This window comes from Tympanuchus pallidicinctus, unplaced genomic scaffold (assembly GCF_026119805.1).
Source record: "Tympanuchus pallidicinctus isolate F22 unplaced genomic scaffold, pur_lepc_1.0 scaffold3, whole genome shotgun sequence".
Lineage (NCBI taxonomy): Eukaryota > Metazoa > Chordata > Aves > Galliformes > Phasianidae > Tympanuchus > Tympanuchus pallidicinctus.
In genome coordinates, this window is record NW_026294747.1 from 27,312,604 (window position 1) to 27,335,434 (window position 22,831).

Sequence of the window (22,831 nt, forward strand, 5' to 3'; positions counted from 1 at the left end):
CTATTGAAGGAGAATTGTTTGTACAGCAGGAAGAAGAAGATTTTAACAGGTATACAGAGAAAGGTAATGGTGATGCAAAGGAAGACCCAAAACAGTCTGTGCTTACAGAGGAGCCTCCAATACGCTCACCAGCTGCTGCATCCCAGTGTCTACACAGATCTCACAGCCATCTGGCTCTCATCTGGAAGAAGTTTCCTTGCAAGGAGCTGAGGAAGAGTTAATACCATAAAGCAACATGCTGCCTAGCGGGTGTTATCTCTGTGCAATGCCCCCCTGCCTATCACCATTTCTCAGGGTCACAGATACTTGTGTAAAGAGTCTTTTGCCCTTCTCCAACTCTCTGCTTCAAAGCATACCTAGTGTGCTGAGGGAAGCTCTTCCTCGCCCTCCATCCTCATCCCTACCTCTGTAGTTGTTCAAGAGATGCTTTTTTTCTTCTTTTTTTCCCCAACTGCTCAGGAGAAAACTGGCAGCTGTGGGAGACTCACACATTATTGCTCCAGATCAGAGACCTGCTGTTGTGTGGTCTCTCCATGCTGAGCAGACAACCTCCGTGCTGCCTGCAGAAAGAGTCTACAGCCACAGACACAGCAAGACACCAGCAAACACTCAACAGAGCACAATTTCTGCTACTAATGAACTATACCAAATCAATCAGCTTCCAGTGAGCAGTACAGTTCCAGTCACTTTAGGTCCCTCTGTTTCCACAGAGGGTGGTAAGGATAGGGAAGAGGGGACAAACACTGAGAAGGTGAGAGAATTAAATGTGAACCTCATCCAGGCTCTGGCAGGTGCCATGCATGAAGCTATTATAAAGCATACTGACAGTCAAAGCTAAAATAGGGCTCCTTCATTTCTCAGAGGTGATATTTTCAAAATGATGGACAGCTGCCCATCCTGCTCAGAAACTGCTCTGCTGCTCTCCATGACAAACCCAATAAGCTCCCTTGATTGCACCTGAGCCTTTCATATGAGCTCGCTGCATGATTGCCATAGAATTGCCAGCAACAGCCCAGGAGCTGACCGTAGAGGGACATATTTCCATCTCACACTCTTAAGGAAGACAGGCAGTAGGAATGGATGGAAACAGGAGATTACATGTTTGTCTCTCACCTTCAGTCCCCTTAGAGCTGGGCACCAAAGTCTAAATTAGTCAGCTGATCTTATACTTAAGGAGAGGCCCAAAATGCAAACACCTTCAGGGAAGGCTCAGTTTTCTGCAATGACCACAATCAGTGCCTGGACAGCTAGCTTATAAATTGCAGTGATGGTCTCCATCTTTAGGGAAAATAGAAAAAAGTATAAACAATAGTTAATTCCTGTATACACAGCCAAACTTTACTGAGAGTCTTCTCCTCTCTTATCCACAGATGGCTTTGACTGGCCTGTGCTTGGAACAAGGGAAGATCTTGGAAGAGCTAGGAAAAGTTTTGGCTTGAAAAATCTTTCTCAGTCTCCCACATTGCACATGGAGCTAATACAGTTTACTGGTTACAGCAGGTTTGGAGTGGAGATGGAAAAAAAGAAACAATATTTTGATTGAAATATTGCCTCTCTCTCCGCTCTCCTCACTCCATGTAAAGTTCCTTGAGGCTGTTGGATAGAAGAATTCAGCGTGCAGTCACTAAGAGAAAAGCCAGAAACAGTAATTTCTCATCTACCAGTTGGTGAAATGCAGCCTAATATATAGGGATGAAAGTGTTAACAGTATTGTAATTTTTCAGGATAATCAAAAGGGTTTTTAACCCACAGCAATCCAATCAGTCCAAGATTTATTTCAAATTCCTGACAACTGCCATGTAACCCTGAAAATGTAACGGAGTTGGCCAAGCTCAGGAAACACAGCTGGAAAGAGCAGATGTTGCTGATTAGGACAGAGATGCTTCAGACAGACACGTAGGGAGAACTGATAACTGAATGTATTTGCAGAGCCATGGGCAATGTGAAGCTGGTGTTGAAGACAACGAACTAATTTTTAAACAAGAGAGCAGAGAGAGTCCGATAGAAAAGCTCACACCAGCATCCAGGAGGTACTATCTCCAACTCTGAGCTCTTAAATTTGCATAACTGAGAGAAAATCTTGTTTCCTAAAAATTGCTTTCAAGCTATGGCATATTGCAAGGAACGTTTTATCTGCTTATTATCATGAAGTTGCCGAGTAAGTTGCTTCCAGAACAGACGGGTCTTCACTCCTCTTCCCTGAAAGTCTGTATGAAGCTGTATTTGTTTGCACCCAGGTAATAGGAGACACTGAGAAGCAAGGTGGGAAAAAATTCTCAATCACATCGAAAGGCACACAGCATTTCATATACTGGGTGTCTCACCAGAAAAACAAATGTCCTTATTTTCAGGCAGGGTTCACTTACTTCAGCACATTTTCATGAAATGTGGCTGTTTAACAAGATTTCTCAGAACGTTTCTTGTTCTGTTGGGAAATACTGTGCCAATGTTTCTCATTTTTATTCTGTTGTTTTAGTGTCTGACTTTCACTTTGCCTTCTATTTGTCCTCACTATAACACAAATTAAAATACCACTCCCACCATCAGTCAGAGCCAAAGCAAAAGCTAAAGGCAATAATTTACTGTGCATTCAAGTAAAAAATGCTGCTCTCCAAATAACATTATGGATTACATCCATCTGCTTTGAAATCTAGTTCTGATTATGCACAACAGCTCTTGGCTTGTCTTGTGCTAGCAGAGCTGGCTGCTGCTGTTGAGTGATCAACAGGATCATGGCGCTAATAGGTTTTGTTGCTGGTTCCTTTTAGCCCAAGGAAGGAGCCTAACAGAATAAAATACCATCTACATTTGGAGCATTGTCTATAGCATCATTCTGTCTGCAAGACTCTAGAGTTATTTCGAGGTAATACTCCACAAATACAGTTCATAATACTTTAAAGCCTCTGCAAGAGTATTTATATATGTCAGATGGACATGAGATTGTTGTTAGCGCTCAAGAAAAAACAACAAAATTCTCTTCCCTGTGGACAGGCTTTATGCACAACAGCTGTGTAAGCATGGGCACAGATTCAGTACATCTGAAAGCAGAAAGCAGCATTAGGAACTCTATGGTGCTGTTGTAAAGATCTGAACAACCTGCTATGGTGACAGCAACAAACAAAGCCATCACTCGTCCTACATTTTGTAGGCTTTTTTGATCTTGGCTTTTGAGTGACTCTGCCATAAACATGACATCTAAATCCAGGAAAGCCCAAATGCCTTCCACCAAAGACCTTTGATGACAGTGATAACAGAGATGATCAAACCTGAGTTTCATCATGCTGCCATCCTCTCCTGGGATAACACATGTGCTCACTCTCTTCCACTCAGGGTTCTCGCTTGCCACTTCCACTTCTCTGAGGTAGCTCAACTCCCTTCCTTGATCCCTAGTCAGCCTCTATGATGTTCTGAGAAGCTCGCTTGAACTGAGGAATGGCTACACCTATGCGTAGTTTGAAAAGACTGCTATGCCCCATCACTAACACCTCACACCCATTGGGAGCCTGCCAAGCTGTAAACTAGGGGAATTTGGTTCCCCCAGCTTTGCTGTTCCATTTAGCGCTTTAAGGTTTCATAGCAGTTGATGTCATCCTGAAATTGAACTTCGTAAATACTGCAAGCTGGGCTTGGGTGACATGGTAGGCAGGGTTCTGCAAGTTGCCAGCTCAGGAGGAAAAAAAAACTCTCTCTCTGTCTTGTTTCTTTGTACCAGAACCCTGCCTTGCTAACCCAGATGACCCCTGTAAGAGCTATTAGTTTCACCTCCCACTCTAAATGGGAATTGGCAAAGAAAGTCAGTTCCCAAAATGAGCAGAAAGCATTGCAGTAGATGCATGTGGTCCTCCTAGAAGCGAGGCAGAGGAGAGAGAATGGGTCAGTTTGCAAAGATGACTGACTTTAACTAACTAAAATCCAATATTAACTACTATTACTGTCGTATTTATGGAAGGAAAATACCATGGCAACATTTCCCAAGAATGTGACAATCTTGAGCACTATGTGCGGATCTGGTTTTCTAAGTAAAAATCTGAAATGGGATTTTCTGACTTCCAAGCAACCCCAAAATTTCAGAGCATGTTAACTCTAATTAGATTAAGAATTCACATGCTGTTCTTCCACTTCATCCCCACCTCATCCATACAGCCACAGCAGGATTTGGAAATGGCAGCTGTGAATCAAATCGGTCTCTAATTGTTTGAAATGCTTAAACAAAACCCTTTGCTTACAGTCAGTTGGCTAGATCATCTGCCAGGTCAAGTCCTCGATTTAAGTGCAGTTTGTTCACATAAGGTAATGGAAAACAACAGATCACATCCTGCGTGTCTCTATAATGAGCCTGTATATAATCACCACATCAAGGATCAATAAATCCGACACTCCAGCAGCAGAATGAACCTGATGTGTAAATGTGGATTAATCTCTCTTCTGGCTAATAGAGCCTGCACTCCACACCCCTCCAGGGGGCCCTTGTCCTTCCATGACACAGAAGGAGGGAAAGAGTTGATTTTGGCAGCTGCTAGAGTCCTCTTTGCTGCTAGGGAGGAAAATGCTGCAAGGCATCTAAGAGGAAGCTAAGTGACCTAATTATATAGCAAGAGGGTGAGTGGTTATCAACAAGAAAAAAGGAAAAAGGAGCAGGCAAGCAGAGCCCACCTAGGATATCCTTGCAAGGCTAATCCAAACTAAGTGTCTACCCATTATATTCACGGTGACAACTCTTCAAGACCTTTCTATATTAACCAGACCTCCAGGGGAAAGTCTACACAGGCTTTCCACACATGAGCAAGACCAGATTTCAGTGCCTACTTTCAGGAGGAACTAAAATCAGAAATACATACAGCATTAAAAAAATACTGACAAAAAGAGTCGCTGCTGTAGACTAGTAGTAAGCTGAGCCATTTTTTTATCTTTGGGCTACCAAAACAATAGACGTGTTGGAAAGCACAGAGCTAGAATAGCCTTATATGATGGAGAATTTGCTCTCTCACTATAGAGGGAAGCATAAAACTAGGGATGAAGCAAGCCCTGTCCATTCACTGTCCACCAGTGCTGTTGTCACACACTGTATTTTGACCAGTCCTGATAAAAAAGGCATATCACATACATTTGAGAGCAACATGCCCATCTCAGACAGTCTCTTACCTTGTATTGCAAGGCAAAGTGCATTAGGTGTCCTGACAAATCAGAGATCTGTGTTTTGTTGGGAACATTCCAAAGCCAACAGTGCTGCTGTGTAATTTTCCAAAACATATACTGTTTTATGCCAGTTGATATTTCTCAAATGAATTGTACAAACTCAGTTTTACATGCCTGTTCACACATCCAAAGAAAGCACGAAGAACACAGTTCTCTCACTTCTAGATGGATAATGCCCTCATTAATATGCTTTAACTTTTGATTATCCCTGAAGTAGCTGGGCAGTTGGACCAGATGATCTTTGAAAGGCATTTTCAGCTGAACTATTCTATTCTGGTAAGCAAGCAAACAAATGATAGCACGCACTGCTATCGTGATACTCTTTTCTCAGGTCTCTCAAAGTATTTACTGCTTATCTACCCCACCCTGATGCTGTGCTTCACCCATGCATTGACCTGCCTGTATGTGCACGTATCCACAAAGTGAGGTGGATGCCACTGGGCTGGATGCTCGCATGGAGTATACATCCATACATCCGTTCATACATCATACATCCATTCATATGGAGCACACCAGAGAGGGAGATGCAGAGACAGCAGAGACTTTGACACACTTTGGTAGTACTGGGTTTGCACTGCTGTAGGAACACTGGTATGAGACAACGAAGAGATTAACAAAGGTGCACAGTTACCTGTCTGCCATCTTTTTGATTGCAGGCTTCCAGTATGATTTGAGAGCCAGTAGAAAAGGAGGTAATAGAAAGACACTTGTCCTGCTGTCTAATTAGAGGGTCACTGAATACCCACTCCTTCAGCGAAAGAAAGAGGAAAAGAAAGGTTCCATTATGATCACAATGGTGACAAAATGAGACAAGTTTTTTGTGTGGTTTTTTTGTTTTTTTTTCTTCCTTTTTTCTCCTGTGAGATAGTACAAGAATCTGAATATTTTCTTCAACACTTATCAAAGGCTCCCTGGGAAGACTGATCAGAAGTTTATGCTCTGTCTTGACACACCATGACTATTTCAAAACCTACAGCTGGCTTCTCTAACCTTCTGAGCTGCTTGATTAACCTTGGATCCCTTGCGACTCCATGCTCTGCAGCTTTACAGAGTCAGGCCTATATAGCATGGAGGCCACCAGCCTCATGATTTACATGATGTGCAACTGCTTCTGCATATTTTACATAACAAACGTTCTATAATGAGTAACTGAGATTTATATATTACCAAATGAAGAAAAATGCATGCAACAACATCCATGGGCTAACAAATATCACCAGCACATATAAAGCTCAGACTTCATTTTTCCCTTCTCTCACTTGAAGGATGCTTGACCCAATCAAATATTCTCATTATATATTCCCCAAACAGGAAACAGAAACGCAGTACATTTTGGAGATTTTAAACAGTAATGACATGGAACAATGAGTAAGATTAAATGGCATGTTGAACTCTGGCTGAAAACCGGTTTCCAACAATTAACAGATGTGAATATGTATTTTCTGGCATAAAATATCCTGCTGTGACACTTATCTTTCTCAAGCTGCTTCTCTGCTGCTTAGACTACCACAAGAAGAGACTGAGCATAAATCCTCAGCTGATATGAACCATCACAGCTCCATTGTTAAAGTAGCTGCACCAAATTACTGCAGCTGAGGTCTTGTCTATTTAAATTCTGCTAAGGCATTACACTGAAACATCTGCAAAACACACAGTTCAAACCATCTGCAGCTACAGCTGAAGTGGTGGACTAAGAAACGTTTATGACCCTGGAGAAATCTCTTAGCCTGCATGCCTGGGTACCAGCCAAGTACACCCCAGGACTGGTTCTCATAGGAAAGTCATAGCCCCAAGGGCAGGAGATGAAGCAGAGCATATCCAAGCCATGAGTAGAGGTAGAGGTCTAAGTAGTGATCACCATGCAATTCAAACTCTGGCTATGAGTTTACTGCACAGACTAGTCAGGCCTCTGAACGTTCAAGTGTTACCTGTTGCCTCTGACTGAGTGACAAAATCCTTCCTACCCAGTGCCTAACTGTTGTGTCTGTTGAGACAGCAGAGCTCTGAGATGGCCTCAGCTTCTTTTCCTGTTTACTACTAAAACCACTAATAGGGCCAAATTCTTCCTTTATTCATCTCCGTACAAATCCAAAAAGGCCAGAGATACCTTTTCAATCACTGGCAATACATAAAGGGGGCAGAGGAAGGAGGAAAGCACCAAGCTGAAGCCCATCTTACCTGAGTAACAGGTGGATTGTTCACTGTCCCTTTACAGTTTCCGATGCCAGCCAACGTATTCCCTGTGGTATCCTGAGCCCAAGACTCCAGACAGTTTCCTCCTTGTCTAATTATTCCTGGAATCAAGTCTTTCTCAGGAACCCTTGAAGTAGAATAACTGTTTTAAGGCACTTAATAAACAAAGAAGTACAAAGCACTTACATACTTAGAAGAGCATAACTGGTCCCCATCTGAAGCACAGCCCCCTCTAACCACACAGGAGAACAAAGATCTTTTCCAAGCCTTTTTCCAAGTCACTTTTTTTTTTTTTTTTTGCCTGCTGCTCCATGGCTCAGTTTCTTGTTGCAAACCACTTCCCAATTCCTTCAGGAATTTTGGAAACTGAGATCAAACTCACTTCAGCTCAGGATAGACTTTCTCCAGATACCACTGGAAGGATTTACAGTTCAGTTTGCGGCGCTGCTCCACTCGGTCTGCAATACTGAAAACACAGACACACATAGTGACCAGGAGGAAGGAGGATGATTGAGAGCAGTCAAGAAGTCTGAGGGGGACTGTACAGTTTTCCACCTTTGCTCATTCTCCCACCTAGTTGTTACTGGGTTTAGAGCACTAGCAGTGACCTGAGGTGAAGAATAGACAGGCAAGAGAGGAATATTGAAAAGAAAGAAACAAATGCCTTTGGAGAGCAATTCTTGCACTTCCTTTGGTTCAGAAAGATGCTGGGGTCCAGGTTCTATAATGTTAAAATAACACAGTGCATGTAAAGGCACTGTAAGACTGAGAAAGCATTTCAGCCTCTGGGTGCCTCTGTAGAAGCATTCAATGAAACTTACACAACCATCAGCTCCTAGAAAGGCCTAGAAAGCATTTACCTTAAGGTATACACAAATGGCTCATCCTTGTGGCTGCCAGAATTAAGGGGACATGGCAGCAGCTGTAGTCTCAGGTTGGACTGCAAACCTAAAAACTAAAGCGATTTCTTCTTAGGCAGTTTTGAGAAAGAAGGTAAGAGGAAATTAACTCAGTGCCCTGTAACTGCCTGCTGTAGCAGCCCTTCCAACTCTGACATCCTTGGCTTTGGATGGCTGAAGAACTCTGCTTGAGCAGTCCCACTGACTAGTGAAATTAGGGACTGTCCTCTTCAAGCTATACTGCTACAAGTGTGTCTTGGAAAGGACTTTCAGATGCACCCACGTTCCTTGACATCCTCAGCCCACAGAGGCCATCCATATCTCAGGCGTATTTATGGAGATCTTACAGAAAAATTAGGTAGATAAAGCTATTGTCATGGCAATATCAGGATGTACAATGATAAGCCTGTATGGGCCAGACCAAACCTGCTTGTCACCACATAAGTAGTAGATGCATCATTATCCAATGCATGTAGTTACACATCTGAAGCACCATCACATTTGACAAGGCTGATACAACAGTCACTTGTTCACAGGGGATACAACACAGATACATGTGCCTCCCAGGATGTTTTTAACATTCACTCGGAAATCACAGGCATTTGATACAGAGAACCAGCTCTCCTCTCATCCCAACTTTTGGTGCCCATTGATTTTTCGATCACAACTCTAAAAAGCCCAAAATAGCGAGACTTATGTGGCCTGCAGATAGCTTCATCTAGGATGCTGCAAGAAACAGTTCTTCACAGAAGCGGGCTCAGAAGGTGCTAGAGACCAGATTGTGTTTCAACACAAGATGTCTCACCATTGGCCATGCTCTGTCCAACCTTACAAAATGAGCAAACCACCTCATTCACTCATCAGCTAAGAGGGGAGCACACCAGGTAGCAATGAGTGCCAGCTAGCTCTGCCATGCCCTGGATTCTGCATGTACATCAAGCTCTAGTAACTGCACAGCTCACATTTCCAGAGCATATGCATACTGTATTAGAAAATATTCTTATCCCCTTAAAAAGCCTGGCATCTTAATTTCATTACAGCTCACTATGGCCTTCCCCTAACAAATGATTTACAGAAGACTAATGGAGGAAAAATGAAGTGAATTAGAAGAAAACATGCCAGTCAGACACTCGAGCTGTAACACTCCTGGCAAGTCAGCAATTCAGAGCATCTCTGTTTCTCTTTACCACGTTCAGAACCAGAGAAGATCCAACAACTATTTCTTGCTAAGAAGTGGCTTACTAGAGTCCTCCTAGTGAGGTTTGGGAGCAGCTTACCTTCCATATGACTTGCCAATGGCTGATGGCCGGGCTTCGTAGTAATACTGCTTGTACTCATCCATCCACACCTCCGCTGTGCGCTTAGTGTTCCTACATGGGAACAAGGGGATGCTTTGCTGAGTACTGCTGGAGAACCTGCCCTCCTATCAAACAGTGCTATGTGGGCAGACCCAGGGCCTGTCTGCCAGGGGGGAGTTGGGAATAGCACTAGACATGAAATAAAGCAGGCACCACAGTCAGATTTAGACTGAATGTGTTAACTCTACAAAGCCTTGTGGGGATACTACAGTTCAGAATATAAAAATAAATTTAAAAAAAAAAACACAAAACACAACAAAACAGAGTTTACCATGATTTCTTTCACATACACTCCCACTGCAGAAGTAACTGGTCTGACTGGTCACCACCATTCTGCTCCCTTTCTCCACACTAGAACGTTACCATGGAATAACTCAGCTTGGAAAGCAACTCTAGTTACGATCTGACCCAATCCTCCTGCAGAAAGCAGGACTAACTTCAGCTAGGCAACACTGCTCAAAACCTTGCCTGAGTTCTGAAATTTCCAAGAACGGAGATTTTATCACCTCTCTGGGACTCTGCTCCAGTACTTCACTGGTCTCATCATTTTTCTCTTCCCCTCTGTCCTGCGAGTTGTCCACAGGGCTCATCTCAGCACACACACAGCTCAGTAGGATCTCTGGACTTGAAAGCAGCTCAGAGACATCTAAGGACTGCTGATACCCAGGCATGTGTCATTGGGAGGTGGCCAGGGTCTCTCCCTGGGGCACTGCTCCCCTCCACCATTGCAGAGAGAGGAAAAGCAAGATGCAGTAACACAAACAACAGGGAACAGAGAAGGGAACATTGTGCATTGACCAACAGCAACTCATCTTCCCCTTGAGAACAGATGCTCAGCCACAAGTTGTTCTCTGTCAGCAGGGAGAAAGACAATAAAGAATTCAGGCTGATTTAGAGATGCCCAACATCAAGGTGACCTGGCTGTTACCACCTACTTGATGTAAGTTAGTGCATTGCCTTCAGGGAAGTCATAGGGATGGCGCTTCCTGAACACATGTCCCACACGACTGCAGGGAACAATCTCCAAGCTGCCACCACACATCCACACTCGGAAAGAGAGCTCTGGAAGAGACCCGAGAGTCATAGAGTTGAAGTCAGTCCATCAGCATTTCCAAAAAGAGTAACCTCAGCAGTGTGCCTGAAATCCTTGTCCCTCTGCTCTAGGTATATTTACTACAAAGTAAAACCAGATAAAGTGATGCCATGGTAAGAGAGGAAAAATCCCCCTGCCCTTTGTTAAAACAGAGGCAACTCCAGCCCTGGCCTTCTCCAATACCACTCCACTGTTTGGGCCTCTGAGCATTTCAGTGAGACGCCTTTTCATTTGACCAGATCTTAGCAGCTGTGGTCAGGCTTTCAGGACAGCATTCGGTAACAAATCAAGATCACCTCCACACCCACGCTGCTCTGAGCTTCTGCAACTCACTCACCCTGAAAATGGGTAGAAGAAAAACGAATGAAGAATTTGCTAGATGAAGCAAATCATGTGAAGAAGAGAAGGAGTTTAGGAGACAAAGGAGAAAGGAGAGAACAAGATGAATGCATAGGAAGCAAGTCCTCTCCCCAAGAAAATTAACTGAGTAATTGGTTGGGATTTCAGATGAAGTGTCTGCCATAAGAGACTCAGAATGTATAGACTGATCACTTCAAAAGTTTTACTCACTTGTGGTCTCCCTGCCCAAATTATGGCTCTGACGTTTAGAAATTAAAAAAGAAACAGTGCATCCAGACTTAATGGCTGTTTCAAAGCACGCACACACACTAACATCATCCCACCCTTCATCTTTCTCCTTGGCTTTCCTCTACAGTTCCTGGGAAAGGTTGTTTAAACAGCATGGTAGTTTACTTGTCTGGCTGTTTGGTGATTGGATGGTTGTGGGATTTTTTTGAAGGGGAGGAAGAGATGGTGTATTTAATCCAACTTCTAAGCATTTGTCTGTAGTTTGTGTCATTTCTTATTAGTTGCAGTTTCTCCCTCAATATTTCCTACAGCTTTGAAGAGAGGAAGGACTCAAAAACAAACAAACAAAAAAGAACAACTAAAACAACAACAGCAAAAACACAAGACATAAGTTTCTATCTGGTATTATGTCCAGGTGGCAGTTGCCCTCCTCAAATGAGGTTCTGATTCATTCTGGCCTGTAACAAAAACAAATTCTCAAGCTAGCATGTTTTATTTAAAGCAATGTCCATTTCCGAAGAAGAATCCTCATACTCATATCTTAGGCACACAGACAGACTTTGCATGACTGAGTTTGCAAATGGCAATTCTTTAACAGCGGCGAGAAAGGATGCAGATTTTTGGCACAAAATAGAAAATGGAGATCAAGCATAACGTAGTAAGGACTTTATCTGTTTTTCTAATGAAAAATATGAGATTTTTTTGCTATGTATTTTCCAGCTCCCGACCTTGCCCATATATGCTTTAAATGATTTTATTGCTGTGCCTTTTCCCCACTTGAAAAAAGTTCTTACCTACTCACATCCAGCTGGAAGAATACTTTGACAGCTGATAACCACTTCCGTTCCTATGTACCTGCTTCTCCAGCTTTGTGCCCTTTAAAACCTTCTCTTACATTGTTTCCTTGCAGGAAAAAAGTTTCCAAGGAAAAGTTTATTGAAAATGGCCTTTGTGGCCATTCTCACCCACCCAGACTAGTCAGAGCTACTCTCTCAGCTCACCCATCAAAAGGTGACCTTATCTAAACAATTGCTTTCCACTCAAAATTGTAATGCGTAGTTAAAAGTGTTTCAGAACATGATCAACACTTTTCCTTCATCACAAAAACTAGATTTCCATTAAGTACGGAAAACATTTCTTTCAGAGTAGAAATTGAGCACTAAATACCTTTTCAAGGAAAACAAACTTTCTGTTGTAAAATTGTTGGTTTCTGCTCATCTGCTGCATAAGAGAAACAAGCTGAATGTAGAAGCCACTGATGGAATTACTGCCTCATATTATGCTGAAGAGCTGAACAAATACTAGCTTCGGGGAAAAAACAAAGTAAAATATTTTCCCATTGCCATCAGCACACTGTCATTGTAGCAACACATCTCAGGGACAGACCCCATTGTACCCCATTATACACACTGTGCACTGAGCCTTGCTTTTGTAAAAGAGTCAAGGTGCAGGATAACAGCCAAGTGATGAGGGGCAACTAACTTAATGGAAACTGCACAAGGCAAAACTGGCAAGCCCTGCATGCTCAGCCCAATCCCACACAGCCTGGCCCAACCATTGCCAGGCTTTATGAGAGCAGTTTGAAGGAGAATGAAGCAGTTCAGCGAAGGTTTTCATCACCTCTATGTACAAGAAGAGTTGTGGGTGTGCAGGTAACTGCCACTTACTGCAGAGAGCTCTGCCTTAGCATCAGCTATGGACATACGCACCAAAAAACAGTGCTAGGCTCCCTGATGAGCAGCAGCAGACAAAAGCCTAAATTCTTTCACTGTTCTGGGGATTTTCAGCTTTTACACAGGTGAAGCTCAGAGGCTGACTCTGCAGGAATATTCTCCAAAAATAAGCAACAATTTAAGCATTAGGAGAGAGGTTCTTTTTATTACTATTCTTGTTTGTACTGTAAAAGCACTCATACAATACTGCATACGCATATAAGACAGCGATAGCCCTGATATCAAAGGGACTCTGTTTACCTTGTGCAAAACTGACATAAAATTCTGACCCAAGTGCTGATAGCCTGACAATGTCTGTAACCTTCTATCAACATGCAGATCTTGGAAGAAGAGCTCTGCTAACTGACGAATACTGGGAAATGGTCTGCATTAGTGTGTCATTCCCCAGACACTCTAAACTTACCAAAATTTTCTCCTCCCCAGATGTCCATTTGAGTATCATATTTTCCCAGGTGGTTAAACCAGGATTTGTTAATCACAAAGATGCCTCCTGCTATGACAGGGGTTCTGGAAAAGAAAGCACAAGCCCGTATTAAATAAGCTCACATACTCATGTGCGTGCAGCACCACCATCACTGCCATCTTCATTTTAGAAGGGGGACATTTTGTGCAGGCCTGACTAACCATCTCTCTCATTCAAAACAGGAAAACAGAAGTCAGCTGATCACGTTCCTACTTTGCTGAGACGCCCCTCACGAGATCCTTCCCCATCCTTTATTAGACTGTACTGCAAGCACTGCACAAATAATGCTGTGTCTTTTGCATTTATACAAATACATACAGTGTGTGGGAATGACGGAGGCATTGTCTGATGGCTGTGTTCACCAACTAGACATGGTGTGAGTGGTTTTGCTGTATGTAGTGCTGGATACTTCTTGAGTGCAAAACACAGACTTACAAATTACATAAAGGAATAAAATGGCACTTCTGTTACAAACAGGGAGCTGAGTACTGTGACTTTTTATACCAGGATTTTTTCATGCTCTACATGCCTCAGAACCACACACACAGCAGCAAGGCTGGCAACAACCGCTGCAGCCAACACAATCTGTTTTTGTGCAGACACACTTATTTAGGATAGAAGGTTAATTCTGTGCTCAAATTAATAGGCAAGATTAAGCTCCTAGCTCTGCTTTACATTTCCTGAGGTGTTTGTTTAGCTGCTTCTTTCCTTAGTTCCTCACCTAGAAGACAGAGGTAATTAAAAATGATTTCTGGAGGCATTCAGAGTGTTGCGGGAAACCATGAAACAAATACAGAATAGGAAGAGGTGGCTTGTTGGGATAGCACAGCTACAAGCCAGTGAAACTACATAGTTGCTATTCACATAGTATTCAGGAAGCAAAACTCGAAGAATTATGGTATTGCTGCATTACAAGATTTCTTTAGAAATAACGTGAAAAGTTTGCCTTTATCAAGTATAAACAATGAAATGTTGTCCCCAGCAAAACAACCCTTTGCACTCCCTGCCATAAAGGCAAAGGCTCAGTAAAGGCATTTGAAGGTCTGCACGCAGTCCATCAGAGATAGCTACCTTATAGACTGAGTTGGGTCTGTCCTGGACATCTTCTGCTCTATTGGAATCTGCTCCCACTTAAAGTGAAGACTCCAGTCAAATCCTGAGAAGAAAAGAAACACACCAGATAGGCTTTGTTCTTGACTTTCTACCAGCTTCAGCTCCCACCTTTACATCACAGGCAATACCTACTTTCCTTCCTCAACACCCCTTGCAGCCTAGCCAAAAGGGGAAGAGTTTATCTTAATGCAGCCAAGAAGTTGTTGCCAATTTTGTCTTGGCATTTTCATCCCTCAGCAGCACAGGACTCTGATCAGTTCCACTCCACATGCTCAGGAGAGTGGTGTCAGAGTGACACATACTAATTAGGGTTGTTGCATTTTGGCCAGTCTGTTTTACACTTCCCTGTCTGCCAGAGTTATTCGGCTACAATCACAGCACTTTGTGGGATGTAATGTATTCTGGGAACAAAGGCTTGCAGGTCATTTTACCATTTTAACATCCAAGCCTACTGTTTATTTATAATTGGTCTGTGGTGGAGAGCTGAGCACATCACAGACACTAGCAGTATATCCTGTTGAGGTTAGCCACTGAATGAGTAGCCTTCAGTGAGCAAGCAGTGCAGCAGTGAAATGCAGCTACCTACATTTCCTCTAGCCACAGCAGGAGCTCACACTACAGGCAACCACAGGAACAGCCATAAGAGGGTTCAGCTGCTAGGAGAGTGGTGGTTTTAAGGAGAGGCCTGGCAGTAGAAGCAAGCAACTGAAGTGGGTGTCAGACACCGACATACATACAGTGTTTTGCAAACCAGACTCACACAAGGTAGGAGCTTTGTCTCTGAACTCTAAGCTGAAAGCAATCCTTGCCTGGGAAAGCTAGCAGAGAAGGCATGACAAGCCCTAGGCAGTGAGTATGTGCTACCTGAATAACTACCAGGAGGTGAAATGCTCTCATGTCCAAAAACATACACACAGAAGTTCAGATGCTCTCTGAATCCTCATCTGCAGTAGCACGCACATGCAGCTTCCAAGGGATTGCAAAGGTTCATATTCACAAGCAGCCCATGTGATGTTGCAGAATCGCAGCACTGCCATAGCACTTCAACATCACACAGAGCAGACAAAGCCTGGCAATGTTGTGTACATGTGCAGAATTTAATCTCCTCTTCATTGTTTTAGTGGGTCTTTCCCAAGGAGCAAATTACATCACACAGGAACAGCCCAAGATGCCAGATAGACCACAAGGAATATAAGAAGCGAGAAGGGTTTGTAGAAGTGGCTTTCACCTATTTTATTTGCTATCACCCTTCTTCCTTTACTGTAAACTGTAAAGATTGATCTCCCTGGTTTATGAACATGTGAAAGCACAGGAGGATGTTCCACATCTGCTGTTTGGCCTAAATGCCACAGCCCAAAAATTCTACTGTTCACTTGCTGACAGGAGGTGAAGTGGCCAGAGGATACATTGATATGCTTCATCCGTTAGCTAAGCCCTTAAACTGCAAAATACCATGATGCTGATGCAAGCTCAAGAACAAAACCATATTTGGACTTTATTTCAACTCCGCAAAATATCCAACTTAGCAATTTGCAGGAAGAGGAGGACAAAACCCATCAGGAAAGAGCAGCATTTTTTTTTTATTTTTTTTTTTTTTTTTTGAAGCTGAAGTAGACATCGATTATTTTTTTTAAGCATTATCCCTCAGGCCTAGCTATCACAAAAGCCATTAATTATACCCACCTCCCCTCAGATCTGCTGATGCTGCCAGGTAGGCAAAGTTATCCAGGCTGATAACATCAATGATTGGACTCACCACTCGGGTATAATCCTGAAAGGGATAGAGAAAGGGGGAAAAAAAAGCAGTCAGGTATTTCTCAAGGGTCTGGAAAAGCTGCCAGAGATCATAAAAAAGCTGCACATGTAGCATGCAAATTTTTATTTGGCTTTTCCAGTATAGTTTTGACAGCTGAGCAGTGATTGATGTATACTAAGTCCAAATGGAGAAGGTTGGATATTAGCCAAGTGTACACCATGGATAAAGAGAATGAGGCAAGAGACCCACATACCCAGAAGTGCTGCCAAGAAACAGCTCAATTTCCTGCCCAAGATACAGGACATGAATCATTGTCCCAAAGGTTTTGTGCTTGTTTTTGATATCTACTGATTTCTGCTCAGCCATTCTTGAATTAACTCGTGATCAGACCAGAAACAATTGCAAAGTGAAAAATACATAATATGTTAATATTAAGGAATTAGGACACTTCACTGGCTGTAGGGGTGCAATCCTTATAATACACAGAATTTGAGACTATAATAAGTTTCCACCACAGCATGGAAGAAAGTCTTTTGAAAGTTGAAATACCAGATGAAACAGAGATCTGGTAGTGCCAAAGCCAGTATCTTGCTATCACTTGACAGCCTTCACAACCTACAACAGTAGCTCCTTTTGCTTGGCCAGCAGGGCACAACTAGCAAAAGCCATTTGTTCGTGCATATTCCCTTTCACACAGTGACAACTGCACAAGGAGTGTATCAGTAAGGCCTGAGCCCTGCCCTTAAACCTACTCTAGCAGCACAGCACTCACACAGCTTAGGAACCCCATGCTGTATGTTGACTTAAAAGGCAGAAGTAAATATATGCGGGCTTCTGAGATAGAGGATTTACTGAGCAGGACTAAGAAGTGGAAGCTTTTAAGTCATCATTCCTGAAGTTTTGCCTTCTTCCAGTTTAAGCCAGACATGGATACGAGTCAGCATAAAAGACTCAAACTCCTTTTTCTGGAGCCCATTACTCCATAGAATCCTCTATTTCAAAGGAGGGGAACAATCCCAGCCCCTTGCAAGCAGAGCTAAGTCTTCTTGCAAGCAGGGCTAACGCTTCTCTCCGTACCCCTCCCATTTCTCTTTTAGCAGAGCCATGTTTTCCTCTCCAGCCCTACAGTGCAACCAGGGTGACAGTCCAGATTCACACCAATCCTTTCTGAACTAAACCAGCAAAGGTACGTCCCCACATGCACAGGCAGCTCTTCTGAGCTGGGAAGCTGCCTACATGCAGGTGGTTTGTGTTGGCAGCTCAGCAGGAGCATTAGTAGAAGAAAAGTTTTGGCAGCGACAAGACAGAGGGGAAAGTCCAGCAATAAGGGAGACAGCAGCCATGGAAAAAGTTGCCCAATGTGCACTGAGGTCACTATCCTATGTACAGGCAGAAAAGAAGCACAACACTGCAGGACAGCTGAGGTACAAGTTGGTGGTTCAATTATTCACCATTGCATCTCATCACTCAGCACCTGCTGCCCTGCTATGTTGGCAGCAGAATGCAAGAAGTCCATCAGGAATCTGCTGCCCATCTAGCTCAAGCTGTACCTCCATTTGCCTGAGAAAGGCTACTTGGGAAGGCTCTGTCCTTGCTGGCACTGCTCAAGGCACCTGAGAGCACAGGATTCATCAGTCCCAGACACACTAGCCCTGTCCAGCTCAGAGAGGGGAGACTGTGCTCACCTCTTTCACTCTCTGAAGCATGGGCTGCAGCCACTCACTGTTGACTTCACAGTGACTGTCTAAGAAGGTGAGGATGTCAGCAGTGGCCATTTCAGCTCCTCGCACCCGAGAACGAATCAGCCCTGCAAGGGGGAAGGGATGCAGAAGAAAAGAAGGGTTAGAAAGGTAAACAGCTGAGCATCTTGCAAAAACTAAAGTACTTCTTGTAAACATTACATGAGAAGACCAGGCACTTCTCCAATACAACACCTCTGTCAGGAGCAGAAAGCAGATTTGGCAGGGCATCCCCTGGGGCAACATCAAATCTGAGCCCTCCCAACACACAAGGAATTATCTCATGTGCCACTTCTGTTCATGCCACTGAACCCTCACCTGGTTCCTGCCTTGATGACAGTTCCCTTCCCCTCCAGCCCTTCCCACAGGGTTTCTCTATTCTCTATTCACAGAGCCTCCAACACTAGGATACCAAGCCCTTATACTGATAAAAAAAAAAACAACCATAATGGTAAGAAACAATATGCACACAGCTGGCAAGCAAACAGAGCCATATGGGCAAATCCAGCAAATCTTCGTACCTGCAAAGCTTCCACACTCACCTTCTCGACGGATGTTTCGTAGACACTTGACCTTAGGGATCTTGGTAAGGAGCTGACAGTCCTCAGCTTAAGGAAGGCAAAAAACATTTGGTACATACACATGAATTATGTGGCTTTAGTAGAGAGCTCCAACTAACCGTTCTCTTGTATCTCCATGGGAGGGGAATTTCTGCTTTCACTTAATATCAGCCTGATGGCCACAGTCCTCCTGTTTGAAGGGTACACAAAAGACACTGCTTGCCCACTGCCCACCTCAGACAGCTGAGCCTGTGCCTCCTGACACTCTGGTAATCCAGGCCTACATTCTCTTGCACTTTGCACTTCACAAGAATAATGGGGCATGTGCTGGTAACACAGCACTGAGCGGATGGCTTTGATGAAACATAGAGACCACAGAGAGCCAGAGCTGCAAACTGCAGAAGTGCCAAGTAAAAGAGAATCCTGTCATATAAAATGATTTCATCCATTTTCTTCGCCCTCAGCAGCTCATTTGGGCATTTCCCAACATTTGTTCTTAGGGTAGTTTCTGCTTGATTTTATTTAATAAAAGCCACGGAGAGTAGATCTGTTTCCCTGGAGGCACCATTACACTAACACACGGATGTCTAACTGAGGGCTTTGCTGGCAGCTTGCCAGGAGCTTGTGCCATCCCTCATTTCCTTTGCTCAGGGAACACGACGGAGAGCAACAGCTACTGGGTCCAGCCCAGCCATATGAAGGAGCACATCATGCAGGATGCCACAGGCTAGGCTGCCTACAGACCTCTCTACTCCCATTCACAGAAGCAACACTTTCTAGAACACGCTGTTTTCCCTTGCTCCACTATAATATCCCATTCCTCCACATATTCCATGTTCCTCTTTATGTCTCACATCCTCTCTTTCCCACTGCCATCCTTCCATGGATATTGTGCTCCAGGGAGAACATGAAGGCCATCAGCCAAATTGCATCTCCTGGCATGGTCCTGCAAGAGCATTTCTGCTCTCAAGGATACATGCATGCAATCTAAAATACTGCTCTTGTATGGGCACTTTGGCAGCTGCTGCACTATCCAAGTGAAGTGGCAGGTGTTCTTAATTAAAACCTACCGAGATTTTGCTGGACATCTGCTACAAGGGAAAGCATCACTGAGCTTGGCTACGCCACAATTTCAAGTACATACAAGAATCCATATCAAGTCAGTTACTCTGTAGGAGAAACTGAGGCAGATGTTAAAACTAAGTGTCAGTCCTCAAGCAGGTACTAAAGTGGTGAACTAAAGTTCAGAGGCCTCAGTAGAATAGTTGTAGAGCCACCGATATCTGTTTGCCAGCAAGAAAAATAAGAACTACCATAGGATGGGGCTTTGCAAAAATTCTTCTACCTAAGAGCCTAAATGGCAGTTTGTAGCTGAAGCCTGTGCAGTACTGGCACCAGAGATCCAGTTTGTGTTGATCTGGAACGCTTTGGCCACTGACACTGTACTGGAATTTTCAGGTGCTGAATGTGAGACAGTTAGGACTCAGAAAGACCCAGCTTCAATAGTTGGGTGCAGATCAGTCCTTATCCAGACATGACTCTGAAGCCCTCACGGGTTTTAATACCTAATTTCACCATCCACCTCTGCCATGGCCTCTACCATGCATGTAAACTACACACACAAATACCACCTCCCTTTTCCTTCTCCCTTACAAAGAGACATGATGGAATCTCTGTGAAAGAAGGGAATAAACAAAGCAACCAAAAAGGAGAACAGAAGGAGAAAGAACAAATGAAAGGGAAATAGGTCCATACTTACGATCTGAGCTGAAGTCATCTACCAAAATAATTTCCTGGATGAGGCTGGGAGGGGTCCGGTTCAGGACGCTGCAGGGATCCAGAGAAGAAAAAGACAGTCTCTGCGAGTTGCCATAATAATGATAATGGTAATACTGATACAAGTCTGCTGTGCAGTGCATTACAGCAGGAATACTAAACTCAGTAATGTGGAAAGAGGTAACACAGCTCTTTGTATGAGGGTCCATTGGAAGCTGAACTGCAAGCAGAAACATCCCAGAAAGCAACAGCATCTCAATCAAACCTGAGAAGGACCCCATAGCTAGAAAGATGGTTGTAGGGTCTGCCTGGAAGCACCTAGGAAAGGATGATGAAGCATGCTCTCTGCCTCCTAAAAGACAAAGAGGAGAGCATTAACAGCCCTGCAGCAACCAGGAAGCTGTTCCTGTCCACCAGACTCCGGACAAAGCTCATCACTGCTGGGAAGTAAAAAGAGAGCTGTTACTTTTCCCAGCTAGGAGTACTCTCAGTCTTTTCTCAATGATTCTCTTTTTGGGAAGAAACCAATTCTCTTTTATGGCAATGTTTTGGACTTGTTTTGGTTTGGGTTGTTTATTCCCTTCTTTTGATTGTTATTTGTCTTTCTTTCAAGCCATATCACTTGCTGAGAATACAGACTTTTCCTTGGGCTGGGATTCACTGTGGCCTGCAATTGGCTTGTGTTTACAAGATGCAGACTTTCACATACAAGGAAGGAGAATAAGAGTTTACACTCACAGAAATCAATACAGTCTAGTACTCTAAACTTACAGCATCTTCATTTTGAACTCCTCATTCCTCTCATTTGTTATAAAATAACTGAACTAATTTTCCATAAACTTCTTCAAACTCCTCCTCTGGCTTTACTAGAGCTACACAGCATATTTCCTCTTTAAGCCTCTTTCCGCAAATGCACAGGCAGGTCCCTATTGCCCTCAGTAAGATGGCTCATATACTGAACATTGCTCACACTTGAGCACACCAGTGAAGAGGACAATTCTGCAAATATCAGCCTTAAAAAAAAAAATCAGAGACAATCTCTATCCTCCTGGTTCTAGCATTTTAGTGGTACTTGCTCTTCTGATTTCAAGCAATTTTAGAGAAAGCGTTGCTTAAATACTTTGGGTTATCTTATTTTGTTCAATTCGCTTTGTTTTCTGTTTATTTTGCTTCCTCTTTGCTTTGGTTTCTTTTACACAGGAAACACAACAGCAGCAACACCATACTCCCAAGCATAGACTACTAAGGCTAAAGAGAAAGAAATTACTGTATGGTAATTAGCACCACCAATGGCTTTGCACACAGAACCCAAATTTCCTTAGTTTTCCACTGTTCCACAGAGCAAAATCATTTCTGCTCTGCTGCTATGTATCACATTCTACTCCATTTCAGATTTATACTGCTTCATATACCTCAAGAGTATTTGTATTTTGAGCTCACACATCCCAAGATGACAGACATTGCATTTTTCAAAGCTGAATCTCATTTGCTGCTCTTGGCTCATACTCCTCCGGATACTTCAGAACTGCATAATGGGGTGGAAGGTGGGGCTATGTTCCTTCTTGCATTTATGATTGCCCCTTCCCCCAGAATAGCTATTATCTGCATATTTTACAGACAAAGTTGCCTTGCACTGAAATTCTTGTTCACACAGACTTAACACAAAACATTAACAGTCCTGACTGGCCACATCCTGCAGCATAACTGCTGTAAAATGGTATTCTACACATTCTCTTGCTACCCTATTAGCAATACTCGCATTTTCTCCACAAGTTTCAGGTCTTCCAAATCAACGGAACTGGAGAAAAGGCAATACAGTTTGTTTTCTCTTCCTCAGTTGTTCACTCTATCCCCCAGCAGAGAGGAAATATTCTTGAGGAGTTCACTACTTATTGTTCAATGCCTAGTTCCACTCTCAGCTCTGCAATAATTTGCTGTGGATCCTTGAAAAAGGTACTTAATCTTCTTTGTACTTTGTCTTGCCTGTCTTTTTAACAAGGAACACAGCAGTCTACTATTTCACTTCAGAGAGGTGAACAGACTGGCACAACAATTGATTACTCTTAGGCACAGAATGTATTACTAGGCTTCCAAAATCCCAGTGCTAATCCTTCTTCTACAGCAGAAACAGAGACTATTCCCCTCATTTCAAGGATACCTTACCCTCCTTATTCTTTTCTCACAACTTTCTTTTTTCAATGTCAGTGCCCTTACTTTATCCCATGACACCATTTCAATATTGCCAATATTCTACTAATATTCCAGCTGCTCTATGCTGATTTGTCCCTCTCCCATCAGTCCAGATACTTTTTTTTTTTTTTCTCCTTTTTTCTTCTCTGAAATTATGTCCTGTGTTTATGGTTA

At 43.2% G+C, this 22,831-nt stretch overlaps 1 protein-coding gene across 1 annotated transcript in view; it reads right to left on the reverse strand.

Moving 5' to 3' along the window:
* The window catches only part of GALNT16 (polypeptide N-acetylgalactosaminyltransferase 16), a 56,616-nt gene that overhangs the window by 1,744 nt on the left and 32,041 nt on the right, over positions 1-22,831 (reverse strand). The window contains exons 4-14 of the mRNA XM_052696892.1: positions 20,451-20,518; positions 18,674-18,739; positions 18,078-18,199; positions 16,320-16,407; positions 14,595-14,679; positions 13,464-13,567; positions 10,582-10,708; positions 9,566-9,658; positions 7,772-7,855; positions 7,375-7,516; positions 5,828-5,944 (exon numbers count right to left, since the gene is read on the reverse strand). Of these exons, the coding sequence (XP_052552852.1) occupies positions 5,828-5,944; positions 7,375-7,516; positions 7,772-7,855; positions 9,566-9,658; positions 10,582-10,708; positions 13,464-13,567; positions 14,595-14,679; positions 16,320-16,407; positions 18,078-18,199; positions 18,674-18,739; positions 20,451-20,518 (1,096 nt within the window). The remainder of the gene's footprint in view (positions 1-5,827; positions 5,945-7,374; positions 7,517-7,771; positions 7,856-9,565; positions 9,659-10,581; positions 10,709-13,463; positions 13,568-14,594; positions 14,680-16,319; positions 16,408-18,077; positions 18,200-18,673; positions 18,740-20,450; positions 20,519-22,831) is intronic.